Genomic DNA, 18,973 nt, shown 5'->3' on the forward strand with positions numbered 1-18,973 from the left:
ATCCACCCATTCGTGGGCTGGATCGGCCTCTAGTAGTTGACCCTTCTGTTCTTTTAGACACGTTTATAGTCCTAGCGTCTCAAGTAGTGACCTATTGGTTATTGGTTTTTATACACGTTTAAGGATAACACACACCAAAACTGGTCTTGATCGGAACTCTAGAAACATGAAGCAACAATCCCAAATGCATTGGTAGTCGGGATTTAATTAACAAAAAAAACAAACTTTAAATTTGATCTTACAAAATAAAAATTAAGAAAAGAGAAGATCTATGATATAACAATATAATAGATCTATGAAATTTGATGGAAAGTGGATTTTTTTTTTTTTTTTTTAGAACAAGCTGTAGTAAGCGTTGCAAAGGCAAGCATCTAATGTTGGCAATTTCCACTTCTTGAACTCTCTCGCACGCAACTATTACTTTCTCTCGGTCAAAATTTTGGTTATTGTGTACTCCCGGAGTACTATAAATACGTACTCCCTCCTCTCACATGAATGGTGGGTCCCACTAATTAAATTCATGGTGGGACTCATCATTCATGTGAGAGAAGGGAGTATGCATTTATGGTACTCCGAGAGTACCTAATAATTTTCCAAGATATATATACTAACTGGACAGTAAAATGAGGATATATTGTCACAATTTTCTTTCCATAATAAGGTTAAATTAAAAAGGAAAATATTTATTTCTTGATTAGGCAAGGTATTAAAAAATGAAACGTGATGAAGGTCTTTTTTTCTTTCTTTCTTTTTTAAATTTATATGGCAGTATAGAGAGATCGCTTTTTGTATGCAAGAAATTTTGGTCTAAGATATGGTCATAAGTGATAAAATTTGCATATTAGCAGTTGTTTGATACAATAACTAGTATGCAGATTTATAGATCACCTTCACCAAGCTGATGAGATTTTCAATTTCTTTGGTGATAAACTTACAAGCACATGGATTGTCAATACCTTCCATTACCGCACAACACTTTGAAGATGGTGGAATTTTCAGTCCACTTGAACTGCGAGAGCATTCGGTAATAAGGGCTGGAGAATATATTAGCTTGGCATTAGGCTGAGACTTGATGGTTTCCACTTTCCAGAGATTAAGGGACCGTTTGGTAACATTGTTCTAATAACGTTATTTGTATTTTTTTTGAAATACATGTGGATGAAAAAGTGTATAAAAATACGTGTAATGTTGTTTAAAAACTGAAAACATGTTATTAAACCACTATCCATAAGCATTGCCAAAGCAACGGCAAGCTACAAAAGTACAGATCTGACAGCATCTAATCAAGTTGGCTTGCAAACAGTTCGCGAAAAAAACATTCTGAGTTATGAGTAATAGAGCAACTGAGGAAACAACTGGTATCGATACAAATCAAGTCTCTCAATAGCTTACATAGAAAGTTCAATACTACAAAGCCACAACTAGCAGCTGCCTACACTATCCAGATCATTGTGAATAAAACTTCCGTGTACGAGCATAGAGGACCAAAGCTATGAAAAAACCAAGACAACAAAGAGAACCCTAGAGGATGAAAGTGCTTCTGTAGCATTCCATTCCAATGCATTTTCCATCTCCACTTAGAACTCCTTCCTTGTGGTAAACATGAGAAGCCAACTGGCCAAAAACGAGGGATCCTAATGGAATATTTGCAACCATAATATTATGATTTACAGGGAAATTCACTGTCCCGAATAACTCAGCCGTGATGGATATCGCAATGGAAGAAATTGCCCCAGTACAGGTTCCTATAATGGCAGTGCTGATAAAGAGGGAGGTGTTGGCACTGCTGAGAAGTAAGATGAAAGCTGCTGCCTCTGGAACCATTAATATTGCTACTAATGCTGGTCTTGAAATTTTATGCCTACTCAAATATTCAAACATATATCAAACTACAAGTTTTAGTCATAAGCAACATAGTCTTAACATGAATACATTGGTACGTACTAAAAGAAAATAAATATATTTGCATTTTGGGATTAAGTGTACATGACTTATTTGCAATAACTTTTTTATTAAAAGTAAACTATGTTAGGTTTTATACATGTATAGCGTTAGGCTCTAAAGATTTAGGTTTAAATGTTTAGAATCATATTTTAAATGTATTGGCAAACTAAGAACAAAATATGTCTAGGCTGTGTGTTAGGCAATGCTTAAAGGTGTTGGTTTCAAGTTTCAAGTCCAACTGACTGCAGAAAAAGGAAATCAATTTTTGCCTTGCTCGATCGATCAAGAATTAGGCTCGATCGATCAAAAATCGCAGGAAAAGAAATTCTGCAGATTTTTAAATCAGGCCCAAGCCCACAAAAACGTTTAGGATTTCATTCCAACTTGTCCACATATAAAAGGGAAACCCTAGCTATGTTTTGGAGACTTTTGAAAGACTTGTGTATACTCTTTGTGAGATCTGAGAGGTTTTGTACCTTCTAACTACACAAGAATCTACCAGAGCAAGATCTACAATCAAGCGTTGGTAGAACCTAGTTGTTGCAACAAGATCATTACTGATGGTGATCTGAAACCTTTGAGTGGAATCTCAAAGTCACAAGCAAGAGTGTTTGTGTTGCAACAAATCCAAGAAGAGAAGAAATCTGTGGATTTGGAGTTTACACGTGGTCGTGTCAGTAAGTTACTACATGAGGTAGCATTAGATTTAGAGTTAAATCTTTTGTAAAAACTTCGATTCTCTTATAATGGATTTACTTTACCTTGAAAATAGTTAGGTCAAATCCTCCCTAAGTTTTTACCTTGAAACGGTTAGTTTCATTGGTTTTCCTGGGTCATCATATCATGGTGTTATTTACTTTTCCACTTTTATGCATGATATGATATATGCTTGTTTAACCTAGATCTGAATAATAAACCTAATAATCAACTTGGTTAATTAATTAGGTTAAACAATCTAGTTTAAGGGGTCTAAATGAACAAATATATAGTTTTATTGGCAAACACGTGAACATAAACTTGTCTAAATATAACTCATAGAGCCTAGAAGTATGATTGGACAATACTCAAGGTACAGCTAGTTTGTGTGCAAAATAGAAAATTTATTGATTCAAGAATAGAAATTTCATCAATTTCGACCAATCGAAACTTAAGTTCGAACAATCGAAATGTGTATCTGCAAAATCAAAAATTCAACCCATCAACCCATTAAACGTTTACAGTTTTAGACCTACTTCACTAATTATATAAAGGAAACTCTAAGACACGTTTTCAAAGACTTTGAGAGTTGCTCATTTGAGATCTAAAAGGCTTTGTGCCTTCTCCTTTCAAAGTCAGTACCATAAATCAATCTACATACAATCTAAACCAGTAGATCTGAAATTGTTGCAAACCAATCATCAAAGGTGCTGGATCTAAACCTACAAATGCGATCTTAGAGTCGTAGATTGGAGGTCTACATTGGAGAAAACCTTCAAGGGTGATCTTGGAGTCATGCGTTAGAGGTTCATGTTTGGAACACATCTATATTAGAAACATTTGCGGGATTCAGAGCTCGATTCGGTAATTGTAGTTAGAATTACAACTAATAGGGCTATTTTGATTGTAAATCTCTATCTAATGGTGGATTTGTTCATATTGGGATTGATCCTCCCAGGTTTTTCCTTTGAAACAAGTTGTTTCATAAGGTTTTTTGGGTCATCATATCGTGTCTTATTTAATTTTCTACCCTTGCATGATGTGTATGTTTGTTTGTTTAACCTAAGGCTTTTATAATTGATCTAATTAACAATTTGACCTTAAAACTGGTTAAACACTATTTGTCTCGAGGGTATAAATCTAACAAACTATAACACGATGTTATTTTTGGATGAAGGGAGAGAAGAGGGGAGTAGAGGGCAAGGGTTAGAAAGGGGTTTCTTCAATGAACATGGAGTGAATTTCTTCTAATAATAGTTTGAGTGTATGTCTATTTTTATGTAAGAGAGCTATTGGGTACATTAGGGCTTTTGGATTGTGAGTTTATATGTGTGAAATTTGTGAGTTAGTTTGTGTGTGAGTTAGTTTGTGTTTGTGTTTGTGCTTGTGAGAGCTTTTGTTTATGTTTGTGAATTGTGAGGTTTTAGAATTAATTTGTTTGTGTGAGCACGTGAAGTTCTTAGTTTGGTTTGTGAGGTTTAATTAAGAGTAGTTGTAATTCATATTAATGATAGTGAATTTTAGTCGACATAGGCTTGAAGTTGGGAGAACCCCATTCAATGTTGTTATCTTGTGTTGATGTTTTTATTTTCATGTTAGTTTACATGCACACTAATCCCAAATCACAACATTATTCAACAGTTATGATGTCCCATATATATAGTAGTTAAAGAGAGACAAATAAGAGAGTGGTTAACAGATTCACCTTATATAGTAGTCAATAAAGGATGGAATGAGACGGCCAAAGAATCCAAAGGAAGAACTCAAAGGGACAAAAGCAGTTCCTGCATACCCACGGGATTCAACTATTTGTCCCAAGTTGTTTAAAAATACCAGGCCAATAGTTGGACCCAAAAAATAAACAACAATGTATAACCAAAAATTTAATCTCTGTAGCATCAACTTCCATCCAATCTCTTCTCTAACAACAACAATCTCTTCTCTAACAACAACCTGAGTTTCTTTGTCATCCTCTCCCTCTTTCTCCATTCTGCCTAAATCACCATTACTCTTTTCTCTAACTTTTTCTACAATTGGAATGACAGTTAGCGGGGCCAACAAGAACAGTCCGATGACAGTGGCATTGACCCAAGGCAATATCTTAATTGATAAACTACTGCTTATTATTGAATAAGCTCCAGTAAATATTGTTATCACAAACATTAAAAGGAACGCTACTCTCATGTTTCTAGGTTCTCCAAGTCCAACAGCATCAATTTTTAGAGCTACCACGTTAGCTATAAATATAACACACACTACCATAGGTAAGATAGCGTTCAATAAAAGATAGTGTTGAGCTCTTTTACCGGGTGCAGATGAAACAACGTGGACAATATCTATATAGATTTTTGTGCTTAATCCTTGATAACTGGTTACTATTCCTGCAGCAACTTGGTGATTAGACTTAAACTTTTGTATGAAAACAAGACAAACAGTGTTCATCCAACAAATGCTATGGCCTGCGATAAAAGAGAGTACCAAGAATGACCAGAAGGACAATAGAAATGTAATATGGAATTTTATAGCAAGATATTGTAAACCATAACCAATTAACCCCAGAATTGAACCAAGAAGAAGAACTAGCCAGTCTAGCCCAGGAAAATGACTAGCAGCAAGCCCAGAAATAAAACCTAAGAGTTTTCCAGCATCAGAGGCAAAAGCAAAGTAGTTGAGATGCCTCTGGGAGAGAGAGAGGAGTTGAGAAGAGTAACCAGGAAATGTGGAATTAGTTCCACTAAAGGATTGAACCCAAATGATAACAGTTACTAAACTCCATGAAAGAAACTGTGTTAAAGTTAAAGACATGGCTTATATATAACTTGCCAAAATGGGGGAGACGGGCAGAGATCACCAAAAGGGTGGGTTATTTCTAATTTGGAATGGGTTAGGGTTTTATACTCAGCTGCTATATATCCAGTTAGGTTGACATTACGTGTTGGGAAATTGCCTCAAATTCCAATTGTGAGTTGGAAAGTCAATTAGGTTTCTTAGTTGAAAAATGAAAAATTAATTTGGGTTTCCGTGTTGTAAAAGGAAAGACTATTCCTTGGTGTGAAGGAAGTCTATTCCTTGTTAAAGAGGTAATATATTCCTAATCCAAGAGGGAATAGATTCCTTATTAAAGAGGTAATGTATTCCTAGTCCAAGAGAAAATCGCAAAAGAGTCTTATAACTAGACAATGCTACAAAGAATTTGATGGCTTTGGCCCAATGGTCCTCCCTATGGGGAGAGGGAAAATAGAGCGTGAAACCAAGAGAGAGAACATGGATTTTCAATTAGGAGGAACACAAGAGAAATGAGAAAGTAAAGTATTGCCGCCTTCAAGAAGATAGCCAAGGAGAAGAGAGCAAAAGATTGCCGCCTTCGAGAAGATAACCAAGGACGAAAGAGCAAAATGTTGCTGCTTTTGAAAAAGATAATTAGTGTGTGTGTGAGAGCAAAGAAAAATAAGAGAAAATTTTCTTTAACTGTGAGACATACACAAGAATTATTGTAATTGATTTGATAATAGTGAAATTATTCAAAGTTTGTCCCATAATTTTTTCTCTTCAAAGAGAAAGGGTTTTCCATGTAAATTTTGAGTTCTTGTGTGTGATTATTATTTTGGATTGCTAATATTTGTGATAATATTATTTGGGACCTAACAAGTGGTATCAGAGCTAAGGTTAGAGTGGAAGCGATAGCTGGAGAAGAAGGCAAGACTTCAGGAATTGAGAAGTTTGATGAAACAGACTTTGGATATTAGAGGATGCAGATTGAAGATTATCTCTATGGGAAAAAAGTTGTTTCTGCCTCTTTTGGGGATGAAACCTGAAATTATAAAGGATGAAGAATGGATCCTTCTTGATAGACAAGTATTGGGAGTTATTCGATTAACTTTATTAAGATCAGTTGCGCACAATGCTATGAAAGAAAAGACCAACAGTAGTATTAGACCTTGGTTGATTTAGTGGATGACTCTTTGTGTGAATTAAGATGGAAGAGAATTGATTGTTTTGATTAAGGTTGAGCTATTCCAAGAGGACTACTTGATTAAGGTAGGAGCTATCCCAAGAGGAAAGAAGATAGCTGAGGACAATTGATGGAATTTGAGTCAAGGTGGAGATTGTTGGAAAATTGTCTCAAATTTCAATTGTGAGTTAGAAAGTCAATTAGGTTTCCTAATTGAAAAATGAAAAATTAATTTAGGTTTCCGTGTTGTAGAATGAAAGACTATTCCTTGGTGTGAAGGAAGTCTATTCCTTATTAAAGAGGTAATATATTCCTAATCCAAGAGGGAATAGATTCCTTATTAAAGAGGTAATGTATTCCTAGTCCAAGAGTGAATAACAAAAGAGTCTTATAAATAGATAATGCTACAAAGAATTTAATGGATTTGGCCCAATGGTCCTCCCTATGGGGAGAGGGAAAATAAAACGTGAAACCAAGAGAGAGAAAAGGGATTTTCACTTGGGAGAAACGCAAAAAGATGGAGAGAGCAATGTATTGCCGCCTTCAAGAAGATAGGCAAGGAGAAGAGATTAAAGGGTTGTTGCCTTTGAGAAAATAGCCAAGGAGGAAACAGCAAAATGTTGCTGCCTTTAAAAGAGATAAGTAATGTGTGTGTGAGAGTAAAGAAAAATAAGAGAAATTTTTCTTTAGCCGTGAGACATATACAAGAATTATTGTAATTGATTTGATAATATTGAAATTATTCGGAGTTTGTACCATGGTTTTTTCCCTTCAAAGAGAAAGAGTTTTCCACGTAAATTTTGTGTTCTTGTGTGTGATTATTATTTTGGATTGCTAATATTTGTGATAATATTATTTGGGACCCAACATTATGATGATGTAAGAATCACATCTGATAGGGTTAGGGTTTTATACTCAGCCGCTATATATCCAGTTAGGTTGACTTTATGATGATGTAAGAATCACATGTAAATAACTAATGCTTGTCGTTTGGACCGAATGATGCCAAAAGAATTCACTTTAAGGCTAAAGCACTAATTCACTAGGGTTAATTTGTGATACGTACGTACATATATATATATATATATATATATATTTATATATATAGTTTGCAAACAGTAAAATATAGAAGCACTAGTGCTCTCTTTTTACCAAAACATATTTTTTATTGAATTTTGGACTACCCTTTTATTTATTTATATATATATATATATATATATATATGATTAAATTCAATAAGAATATAGTGTAAAACCCAAGTTTTACCCTTCCAATCCTGACATATGACATCATCATATTACATATTAAATAATAAGCACAATCTCACTCAATCAATTTTAATACTCATTTAAAAATCCAATTTAACTATGAGTTTATTGAGATGTTATTATGTGTGGTATGATATATTGAATTTTAAGTAAAAAGTGATGTGGCAATCTCTTATTAGATGGTGTAAAACATAGGTTTTACATCCCATCCTTACCAAATTTTTATATATATATATATATATATAATTGAAAGACTAAGGAGTATATCTTTTTTTTTTTTAGATTAGAAAGTATATTTAGTATAGATTTTTTTTTTCTTTTCTTCTTTTTCTAGTTTTTGAGCTTAACTTTCTTAGTACACCTAGCTAAAGGCATTTTAGAAAATTATTATGCTTAATGTGTTCCACTTAAATATGAGAATTTCTCAAACTCCAATCTATTTTTAGAGAGGTGTAAATAGATCTAAAATTTTTAAGTTTAGCGTGGATAGTGTAAATACACTACAAAAAAAAACGTACTATTGCGATGGATCAAAACCGCTGCTAAAGGCACATTTGATCTTTAGCGGTGGGTGCAATTGTAGCAGTTCTTCCCGCCACTATTGCGGTGCCGCTATAGATCTATTTGCAACGATAACAAAAAGTATCGCAATAGATTTGTCATTTAACGGCCCTTTTGGTCTATTGCGACGGGCTTAAAATCGCCGCCATATGAGGTTACCATTTGAGTCAAGTGACCTTTTAGTGACAGGCAATAAGCACCTCTATAGGGCTTCATGACAACAGACCTTATGTACCTTTTAGCGGCGATTATGCCCACCGCTATATGTGAAGCTTTAGCAACGACTATAAACGCTGCTATAGATCTTCACTTATAACATAATTTTAAACCTTTAGCAACGGTTTTTGCCCGCTACTATGGTTAAATTTTTTTTCCCCCTGGGTTTTTAAACCACAAATCTATTACAAATAATCTATAATAATTTTAGCTCCACTAAGTCAAAACCACAAATGTAACTAGATAACACCACAAATGTCTCCAAACTAACATTATATTAACATAGAAATATATTATCAAATACATAACATTGTCTATAACTATCATCATAAAATTAACAAAAGAAAGATGTGGTCCTTTGCACACAAAAAGTCTTTCAACACTTAAATTAAGCTAATACCATAATCAAAGTTTCAAAGTGTTTCAAAATATTTTTCCATACTTGCAAAAAATGTGGTTGTTCAAATATGGTTCTTTGTACACAAAATGTCCTTAAACACCAACATAAAACTTATAAGCTACTTGGTTGATGGGATGCAGCTGATGATTTTTGGGGAGCTGGGGATTGTAGGATCGGAGGAACGTCCTACATACACAAAAAAAAAGGCAATAATTAGGACACAACGATATCAAATATTGGAATCCAAAATTGCTTTGCAACATCAAAAACAAGCAATAAGCTCCTATTGAGCACTTCATCTAACAAAAAATCAGCCTACTTATTCAAAACAAAATGGTGAGTCAAAAACCTTCCTGCCTTCAAGTATATGCTAATCAAATTTTTTTATCAAGAACTATTTCAGAAGATGCTGACAATTTCAACTTTAACCAACTATCCAAAATTATCTTAAGTTAACCTTATACCCTCAGTTCAAAAAAGCATTCAAACAAAATCATAATTCATCAGGAAAAAGAAAGTTGTATTCTTGTATACGAGGGTAATATACAAGTCAGCCCTCAAAATTCAATCACACAAATATACAAGTATATAATAATTCAGTTATTTCACTTGATTTCAAAGACTGAGTTTCATGTTAGGTCATTGTCATGATTTTGCAGTAAGTTAGAAAAGAGTCATTTAAACATTAATAACCAAATGAACTAGATCATAGAACAAAACATAAGTTGGCAAGGGTGGGGGAGGTTTAACACCAACTTCTACAGCCTTGAAAATTAGTTCACATTTTTTATACACCTACGCATACTCAAGAGCTTGTTTATGCATATGATTTTTTGTGCAAAGTCAAGTCAAGAATTCAGAATGCCCAATAATGTAAAAGTTATTCCATATAAGTCCACATTCTGACAAAGATAGGCCACAAGTCAAGACCCCACTTAAGAAAAAAGGTGCTCAATTACAATGTAGGCTTCAAAATTCCTTCCACTGTCAAGGCATATGATATGATATGAGGCTGGATGACACTAGAATAAAGTACTACTAGTCTCAACCACGATTTTGAACTCCATACATAATAATTTCTCACTACTAACAAAAACCCACCTCAAACCACACATACATTCTGCTCTAGCCATGTCCGAACCTACCATGCCCTAAAATCCTCATCCTAGTCCTCACATCCTCAAGTAGCTGTGCATCCTTGAATGCATTGTCTGTCAAGTGTGAACAATATCACCTCAAACATTTCTCACTTCACACAAGCTTATCAACAAACAAAATGCAAACTTGATTATTTTGCTTACACATTCACAAGCCAAATATTCAACAAACTAATAAGTTTCACAACTACCACATAGATGAGTATCCCAATCTATACATCAAACCCAAAAACCCAGCACCAACACCAAAGTGAAAAATTACCCTTTATTCTTTGCTAATAATCCAACACAAGCAACGCAACTAAACAAAAAATGAAAAAGAAAGTTGAAAGCTGTTCTTTAAGGGGGAGTTAGAGAAAGTAGCGGTAGCATAAGGAGTGGTAACCAAATATCATCACAACAAATTGCTCAACTATCAGTAGTAAGAAAAATAAAAATTTGTACACAAGTTTTCATTTTGATATTGCTGAACAAATGTACCCCAAGCCCTAGGGCGAGGGTTAGTGTAATTGCTTAAAAGAACATCTGAGAGATTATATCCACTAAACAAGTGTGATAATCAAAATCATGGTCCAAGCATTAATGACCTCAACCAACAAATCAAAGATATTTGGAATTTCTGTCAAAAATATTATTTCCTTAAACTTGCAGTTGTATAGCATTCTTCAATTCAATTTAACTTGCTAATTTAATTTGAAGATGCTGTGTTGAAGTCCAAAATAATTTCAGAGGGAATTAGAATAAAAAAGGCATTACAGTGCACAGACATGACCATTATTATAAAACCGTTTATCATACCTGACTGCATTGTGAAGTTATTTGTTGCATTTGTTGAAGCATGCGAGCCATTCTTTGCTGCATCTCTTCAAATTGGCTAAGTCTTTCCTTCATTTCTTCAAAAGATGATAGTTTCACCTGCATATTAGCCAAGGAAGCCTTCAGTTGTGCAACTTCGTCGTCCCTTGCTTGCCTTGATCGTATTTGAATGTCTGTGAGAGCATTCTTACTACTTCGGCCACTTGGGCAAACACCTCTTTACAATGTCATTTCCGACTATCATCCACAATAAAATTATATTTGTTTTGCTTTAAATGTAGATTAGAAGTGGTTTAAATGTAGATAAAATGCATTAAGACACTTTATATATATATATATATATATATATATATATAAGTAAAACTATTAGCAGAGAATAAAGATTATAAGAGAAATAGAAATTTGTGGGAAATGAACATCTGACTAAGGCAAAAAGAAATCTACAAAGTTGAAACAAAAAGAATGAGGGACTAACCTTAATAGTGTCATAGTGGTTCCATCCAACCTCAGATGAAAGCTTGCCCAACAAACAATACTTATGTCCAGCCTGAAGCCTCAAAACCATCAAGAATAACCATTATCATACGGAATGAATTTAAATATGAATAAAGTTTTGTATTAGCTTTTGTACCCATTTGGCATTGTTGAACATTCATACCAGACTCTATTTCATTTTACATATTATTTATTTCTTTATTCATATTTCAAGACCCAAACCCAAAGCACCCACCTATTTTAAGGAATACCTTCACAAAATACAACTTATTAAATTCTGACTTTCTTTGTGACCGAATTGAAAGAAATCAATTTTAAACACACTAATTACCATACTCATGTCACAAATTTAAGCATATGTTCACATTAAAATTATTCAGCAAAAAATAAATTAAAAATAATACTAACAATTCCAAGCCCATGAGGAAAGTGTCTGAAACCCCCAATCATGCATAAACAACATGTTAACATTGATTACAATTATTTTGGAAATCCACAAAGTGTGGCAGGCCCAGTTGGTTTACACATTGAAATCAACACTATCAAGGAAATACAAGAAAATTTTTAATTCAATTTAAATTTTAAAACACCTCCCCCCCCCCCCCCCCCCCGCCCTCCACTGCAAAAACTCTTTATGAACTTTTAAGCATGCATTTCATAATAAAAAGTATTTCTTAGAAAGTGCAGCTACACCATTCCCATGGATGATGTTAAAAGGAGCCATGTAGTTGGCCTATAAAGAAGAATGCTTATTCAAAGTTACCAATATATTCACCTTCTAATTTAAATAAGATATCAGAATCTATTTTTTGTGAAATAACTTTCAACTGCATTTAGAAGTACCTTTACCTCCATTTAGGGAAAAAATAGTTTGATTTTTTTTCCTCTTTACCTCCATCAAAATAAATTAATGCATACTATATAACTTTGGAACTCTTAAAAGTGTCTAAAAGGAATGGTACAGTACAGCCTGACACTGTTGTGCTTAGTACTTGAAACAAAGACCAATAAAAAATTAAAAGGAAAAGGAAAAGAAAAGATGACAGTAGAGTGTAGAAGCTATTGTATCAAGATCCTCTTCTAAAGAGGTGAAGTTGCATATGAAATTTTGGAAATGAAAATTACAAGGTATAATTCTTTTAAAACCTCTTAAATGAACCTTTTGCTTAAAGCTTCTTGGAAAAGCAAGTGTTACATACACATACTTTTGTTCGAACCAAGAAGAAGAAGCATACTCTTGGTTCCGAAATGAAAGTAGAACAAGTGAGCAAGTTACATATTGTAGCCAATAGGAAATTTATCTCCAAATTGTCTCATACGCACCCCAACATCATCTTTAAGGTATGAATAACGTAGGTATAATGAACATATTATGCACATATTTTGGACATATATTATATACATGCCTATTTTATTTTTAACAATGCCATATATGTATATATGTACAAATGTATGAATATAACTAACACCAAAGGTACATTCCTTCAGGGTGAGCCATCTTCTGCATGGCTATGGAAGCAATCATGATGGGCATTGAGATTTTGAAGCCCAGAACAGGTGTGGCCATGTCTATCTTGCTTACATCAACAAGAATATGAGGCCGAAACCTATTTCCAATAAACAAAGAGAAATTTTGAGAGATGAGATGCAACAACAAACCTGAGGTAAAAAAATAAAAGAATTAGGAACATAACCTACAATTGGGAAAAGGAAGAACTACAATTTGTTTTCAGGAAAAGAGGGAAAATATCAAGTACAAAATAGATATCAAAGCAAAAGCATGGATCACGAGAAAAAAGGCAAATGAAACACATCAGAGCAAATGAACAATAAAGCATAAAAACAGGCACTTCCTTTAAAGCCTCCACCTAATTCAATAAGAGAAGAAATAAATCAATACCCATTTCTTTGAACACCTAGAAAGACCTACCAAACTGAAAGTTACACACAAATTACACCTGAAACATTAATTGGGAATAATAAAAAAATCATTTTTTTTATAATTATAACTATGCTTACCATAAAATTAGAAGTGTTAAAACTATAATCGTACTTGCCATTTCTTTTAGACCACACAATAAGTATGCCTTGCAAACTAGTAAGAAGTGTCAAAGCAACTACAACAACGATCTTATAACAATAACAAACAAAATTATAGAATTTACTTACTAATCTTTCTTAATTACAACATGGGTATTGATTGGAATTTGAAAAAGAAAAAGAAAAAAGAATAAAAAGAACTCATACTTGAGCTTCCATTTGGACCAGTCAACAGTGGCACCTCCCAAGGTGGGCACATTAGTCACTGAAAGAGGTTTCTGGCTTTCTATGTCGTCTCCACCACCATTTTCATCTTCGTCCTGCAAAAAAAGTGTTATAAAATTGATGGATATACAGGATATGAGTGAATCAAAGGGAAATAAAGGTACTTGATCTTTGAGTTTTCTATATTCCAGCGACGACGGCAACTAGTGAGGATGGCCTATGAGGATGGAGAGAGAGAGAGAAGAAGAGTGACAGCTTAGAGAAAGAGAAACAAATTTGGGGGAAAAAAACCTAAGTAAAAAACCTAAAGTAAAAAGTCAGATTTTGACTTTGGGGGGGAAAAAAGCTAAGTGAAACACGTGAGGAGGGAAACAAATTTTTGGGAAATTTTGGGTGGGAATAATAAAAGAAGAGAGATTTATTTTGAGGAAAAAATAAAAATAAAAGAAGACAATTTTAATTAATTACCATTTTTTACTTGCAATTACCATTTTGTCATGCATTTTGTTATTGTACATGAATCAAACGCATCTATATATCTAAGTGAGTTAATGAGTGCAAAATATTAAGAATCTAATATTAATGAGCTATGAAATAAAATTTAAAAATAAAAAACAATCACATATACTCAATAAAAATCACCACACAACTTTCTCCCCAAAAAAAAAAAAAAAATACCACACAACTAAAATTATCACACATTCTATCTTATTAAAAATTAAAGGGTAAATTTCAAATTACACTCCTAAATAGGGATGGCAATTTTTGCCCGACCCGTGGGTATCCGGTCCGGCCCGACCTTAATGGGCCGAGTTTTACCCGGTCCGATTAGGAATAGGGTCGGGTATGAGTTTTTTTTTAAATCCGAAGCGGGTCCGGGTCGGGTTCGGGTTTTATCAAAAAAACCCAAGACCCGACCCGAAACTCGGCCCGAATAAAAACCCGGTACCTGAAATTACAAAAATACCCTATATATATATATACCTATAATCTAGCCCTAATCCCTCATTTCCCTTCCGCAGCAACTGAACTCAGCAACCTCCCTGTCTCAGTCCGACACTCCCTCTCCCTTATTTCAGCTCAGCCCCCATCAACTGAAATTTACAGCAAGTTTGAAGCCAAATAGGCAAAAAAAAAAAAAAAAAAAAAAAAAAAAAAAAAAAAAAACCTAGTCAAAGCAACACCAAAAAAACCCACAAATTTCTGAAATATCAAATACCCATACCCAAATCTAACCCAAAACAGATACCCACTGCCATGGGCATTTTCTTTCAAATCAACTTTCTTCCACTCCAATCTCTCAACAAAATCCCCAAAACCTAGCTTCTCAAATATCAAAACCCAACAAAATTTTCAGCTTCTGCGTTTTTTAGCTTCTCAAATATCAAAACCCAACTTCTGCCTTTCTAGCAAACCCAAAAGCCAACAAATTTTCCAACAAATCTTTACCCAAAAACATGTGATTTGAGACTACACCATGAGAAAGAGGGAAATCGGTGAGAGAGAGAGACTAAGATCACGAGAAGAAAAAATCACAGCTGCGGTGGTGGTGGTGAGTGACGGCAGGAAGGACCTTGAAGTGAGACCGGCCATGGTATGTGAGAGAGAGATTAATTTTTTCTGGATTGGGAACGTGAGAGAGAGATTAAGTTGAGCCTCCATGGCTGAACCTAAACACTCTTCCCTCTATCTCTAGATCTAAAACCCAAGGCCAAAAACCTCAAGCTCTCTCTCTCTGATCTCCAACTCAGGGCCAAGACTCTCTTCTCTCTCCATTTCTATTTTTATCTTCTTCTTTATATTTATTTTTTGTTTGATCCAAAATCTCCTCCGTTGGTTTGGTTATTTCTGGGTTTGAGGATTGAAAATGGGATTTTTATTATTATTATTATTTTTAATATTTGGGTGTTGCTGTGGAGATTTGAAAAGAAGGGATTTTTGGGATTGGTTGTTTGGCCATGGGTTTGATGTTGAGTTTAGGGCTTGTTTCAAAAAAAGCTTCCTTTCTAGTTGTGCTTAACGGGGCCCGCAGGGCCCGCGAAACCCAGTGGGGGCAGGTCCGGGCCCCGGGAAAAAAAAAATCCGTTTAGTAAACGGATCGGGTCCAAGCCGTGGGTCTTGGCCCACGGGTCAGGTCCGGGTATGGAAAAACCCGGCCCGAACCCGACCTGTTGCCATTCCTACTCCTGAAGTTTGGGGTTGACAGGATTTTACACCCTGAGATTTGATTCTGTTAGCAATTCACATCCTACGGTTAGTTTTTGCTGTTAAGTGACACATACGCATGTTGACGTGTTTTATTTTTGCCAAATTAGCCTCAAAAATAAAAACTTACCTGGCACTATACAAACGGTACTGTATTTCCTATGCTAAAACCAAAAAAAAAAAAAAAAATCCAATCCTAAAACTACACCGTTTCAGCCTAATAAACCTATTCCTTGGCACCGTTTCAGTGAATCCCTATTCCCGTTCATCTGAGCAACTATAGCAACTTGAAGATTGTGAACCCAGGTAGCGACGGCGGTGGCTCTTGTGAACCCAAGCATCGACAGTAGCTCTAGGCAGCCACGTCAACGGTAAACTAAATAAACCCAAGCTGCTCTTCTCGTGTGATTGATTTGTTGATTGGGTTTGGTAGGGGGTTTTGTATAAATGTTTGGGTGATTGATTTGTTGCTGGAACTGTCTATATCTTTAAACTTTTTTGTTTGATTCAAACATAAGCATATACAAGAATGGTGAACAATTAGGAATTAACTCAGCTTAGTTATGTGAGAAGATGATAAAATGATTTAGACTATTATATCTCATAATAATCCACAACTTCTATAGAATGACAAAAGATCTCAAGTAAAATATTAGCCAAAAAGATTTATAGAGTTTCTAATGTTGTGGCTTCTGATCTGATCTTGCAATTTGTACTGCTTTTATTATTGTTGTTGGACCTCAACCTTTCATCTGCATATCTTGAATACATACAATTTTGCAACTCTAATCGCTGGAGTAAGTGAAGCCTAGACATATTGCATATGTTCTTAATCATTTGTGGGACCTAACTCCAATTTCTGTGTGTAGTGTAAGCCAATGCATCAGAAAGAAGCACAATCATGAAATATACCCTAATAATAATCTACAATTTCTAACAATTAAATTATCAAAAAAAAAAATTACATAATCAATAAAAACTTTATTATTCCAAAAATTATATAAATCCAGAAGCAATAACCCTAAGAAAAATCGAGAGAGAGAAAGAGAGCCAATGGTTTTACCATCAATGTGGCTGTCGCCATGGCCGCCGAGGCTACCTGGGTTCACAAGAGCCGATGGGTTCGTGGGGTTTGGGTTCAGTCTGTTTGGGTTCACACGTGCAATTGAAGCTAGGGGGTTTAGACGTCACCGCCGAGGCAGCCTAGAGCCTTCGACTCTGCTGCCACCGCTGCCGTCGCCACCTGGGATGAAAGGTTTAGGTTCATAAGATCCCTGAGTTGTTCATGAGTCCTTGTTTTTAGATTTTAGAACTTTGCTTGAAACTGTGTCGTTTATGGAAATGTGCAAGAAGTTAAGTTTAGGCTTGAAACTACGTAGTTTTAATGCATGCTAACTCTTCACTTGGTCATCATTAAAACTACGTAGTTCTGAAGTTGATTTGGCAAAAATAAAACACGTCAGCATCCATATGTGTCACTTAACAGCAAAAACTAACAATGGGGTGTGAATTGCTAACGGAATCAAACTACAAGGTGTAAAATCAAGTTTCTAAAATTTTAGGGTGTAAAATCTAGTCAACCCCAAACTTCAGGGGTGTAATTTGCAATTTACCCAAAATTAAATAAAAAAAATGATCATAGCTATTATTAAATTTATGTAAGAATTTTAATATGTGACTAACTACGTTTACTTTAAAAAAAATAATATGACTAATTGGATGGTTAGATTGAGAGAACATAACCATACAAGTACATAGCACATGTCCATCACGCACCATACTTAGATTTGAAATCTAATCGTTAGATTTGAAGAGTGTAATGAAAGGTTGATTCTGGTAAATTATGGTCACAATCAAACGATTGGATTTAGAGAAAGGCATGGTTAAATTTTAGTCCCAGTTGGTCAAAACCAATCAAATTTAATAGATGGTCCCGAGACCACTGGACTTGGTGAAATTCATATTCAAATCTTGATCAATAGGATTGAAGAGTATAGCGCCATATTGACGTTGGTGAAATTTGAGACCAATTGGATAGTCAAATCAAGTAAACATAACCATACAAGTACACAACACATGTCCATCATGCGTCTGTAGGGGCCTTTTTTGTGTATTGTGCGTTGGGCTGGGCTGCCTCCTGCTGTAATAGGCTCGGATGTTTCTGAGTAAGGGAGTTGGAGCCGGTCCAATTGGAACTCAATTTAGGCCGGTTTGTGCATAAACTTATGCCTTGTCTGCCAGGAGTAGGCTTACGGCAAGCAAAACTGTTTCAGATGAGTTACGGCAGGCAGATATAATAATAATAACAAAAACAGGGTATTCTGACTATTTAAATAAATGGCTAAGTAATCCCTACTTATAGAACATGATTACAGTCGTGATAATGTCATTCACAGAGAAAGTAAAGGGGAAAGAAAATAATATGAACTAATCAAGAATGGACATAAATCAAGTTTTAAGTTTGGTCCGCCGAAGCAAAGCCAGAGAGAGGAGAACACCTCCTCTCAATGTAAATAATCCCCTAGGAAAAGATCCTGCTGTGGGGATTAATGGCTTTGAGGGAGTCGGACCTGAATGGTTATTGCCTAAAAGGAATTCTTGTTACGTTTAGGAAGAGAGCAGGATTTGAAGGGGGAGAGAGGGAAACCGACCTACTGGTGCATGCCCATTGAACTATCTCTCTTTTTTCCTCAATTTCCTCTCTTTTCTTCTCTGTTTTCTTTCTTATCTTTTTTCTTTTCTTTTTACTCTGTTTTTCTTTTTTTACTCCGTGAATACCCTGTTTTTCGGTCCTTTTTTCAGGGCATGGCAAGGGCCCTTTTATAGTGCCTACCGTAACCAATGTTTTACCATTTTGCCCCTTAACTGTCTTTGTCTGGTCTGGGTGTACTTGCCGACCACCAAGTCTGTGCGACATTCACCCTTGCCAGACAAAGGCAGGTTTGTTTCGTTCCTCAATCCACCGTAGCACTCTTACCTGCCACGGCATAAATGCTTT

The 18,973-nt window shown here is 35.0% G+C and overlaps 1 protein-coding gene across 22 annotated transcripts; it reads right to left on the reverse strand.

Annotated features, from left to right (window-relative positions):
- Positions 1-1,344: 1,344 nt before the first annotated feature.
- LOC126724074 (60S ribosomal protein L13a-1-like) lies at positions 1,345-14,089 on the reverse strand. Of its 22 annotated transcripts, none has more exons than XM_050428402.1 (8): positions 13,935-14,089; positions 13,753-13,865; positions 12,973-13,112; positions 11,486-11,564; positions 10,993-11,109; positions 4,947-5,021; positions 4,346-4,424; positions 1,345-1,861 (listed from the first exon to the last, which is right to left on the reverse strand). In XM_050428402.1, the coding sequence occupies exons 5-8, from the start codon at positions 11,000-11,002 to the stop codon at positions 1,522-1,524; spliced, it is 504 nt and encodes a 167-aa protein (XP_050284359.1). In that variant the 5' UTR covers positions 11,003-11,109; positions 11,486-11,564; positions 12,973-13,112; positions 13,753-13,865; positions 13,935-14,089; the 3' UTR covers positions 1,345-1,521. The 22 variants fall into 22 exon arrangements, 18 of the variants coding, with proteins under 18 accessions (XP_050284359.1, XP_050284233.1, XP_050284252.1 ...); XR_007654621.1 differs by having other exon boundaries at positions 1,842-1,861; positions 10,993-11,227; positions 12,973-13,164; XM_050428276.1 differs by having other exon boundaries at positions 4,346-5,021; positions 11,486-11,557.
- Positions 14,090-18,973: the final 4,884 nt, after the last annotated feature.

Source organism: Quercus robur, chromosome 1, assembly GCF_932294415.1.
Source record: "Quercus robur chromosome 1, dhQueRobu3.1, whole genome shotgun sequence".
Taxonomy (NCBI): Eukaryota; Viridiplantae; Streptophyta; class Magnoliopsida; order Fagales; family Fagaceae; genus Quercus; species Quercus robur.

What these genes read in the sequence shown, in the direction of transcription:
- LOC126724074 (XM_050428314.1), bottom strand. An exon ending in TTTATTGACTACTATATAAG is followed by an intron (nt 1,862 to 4,345) that starts GTGAATCTGTTA and finishes ATATTTGAGTAG; the next exon opens with GCATAAAATTTCAAGACCAG.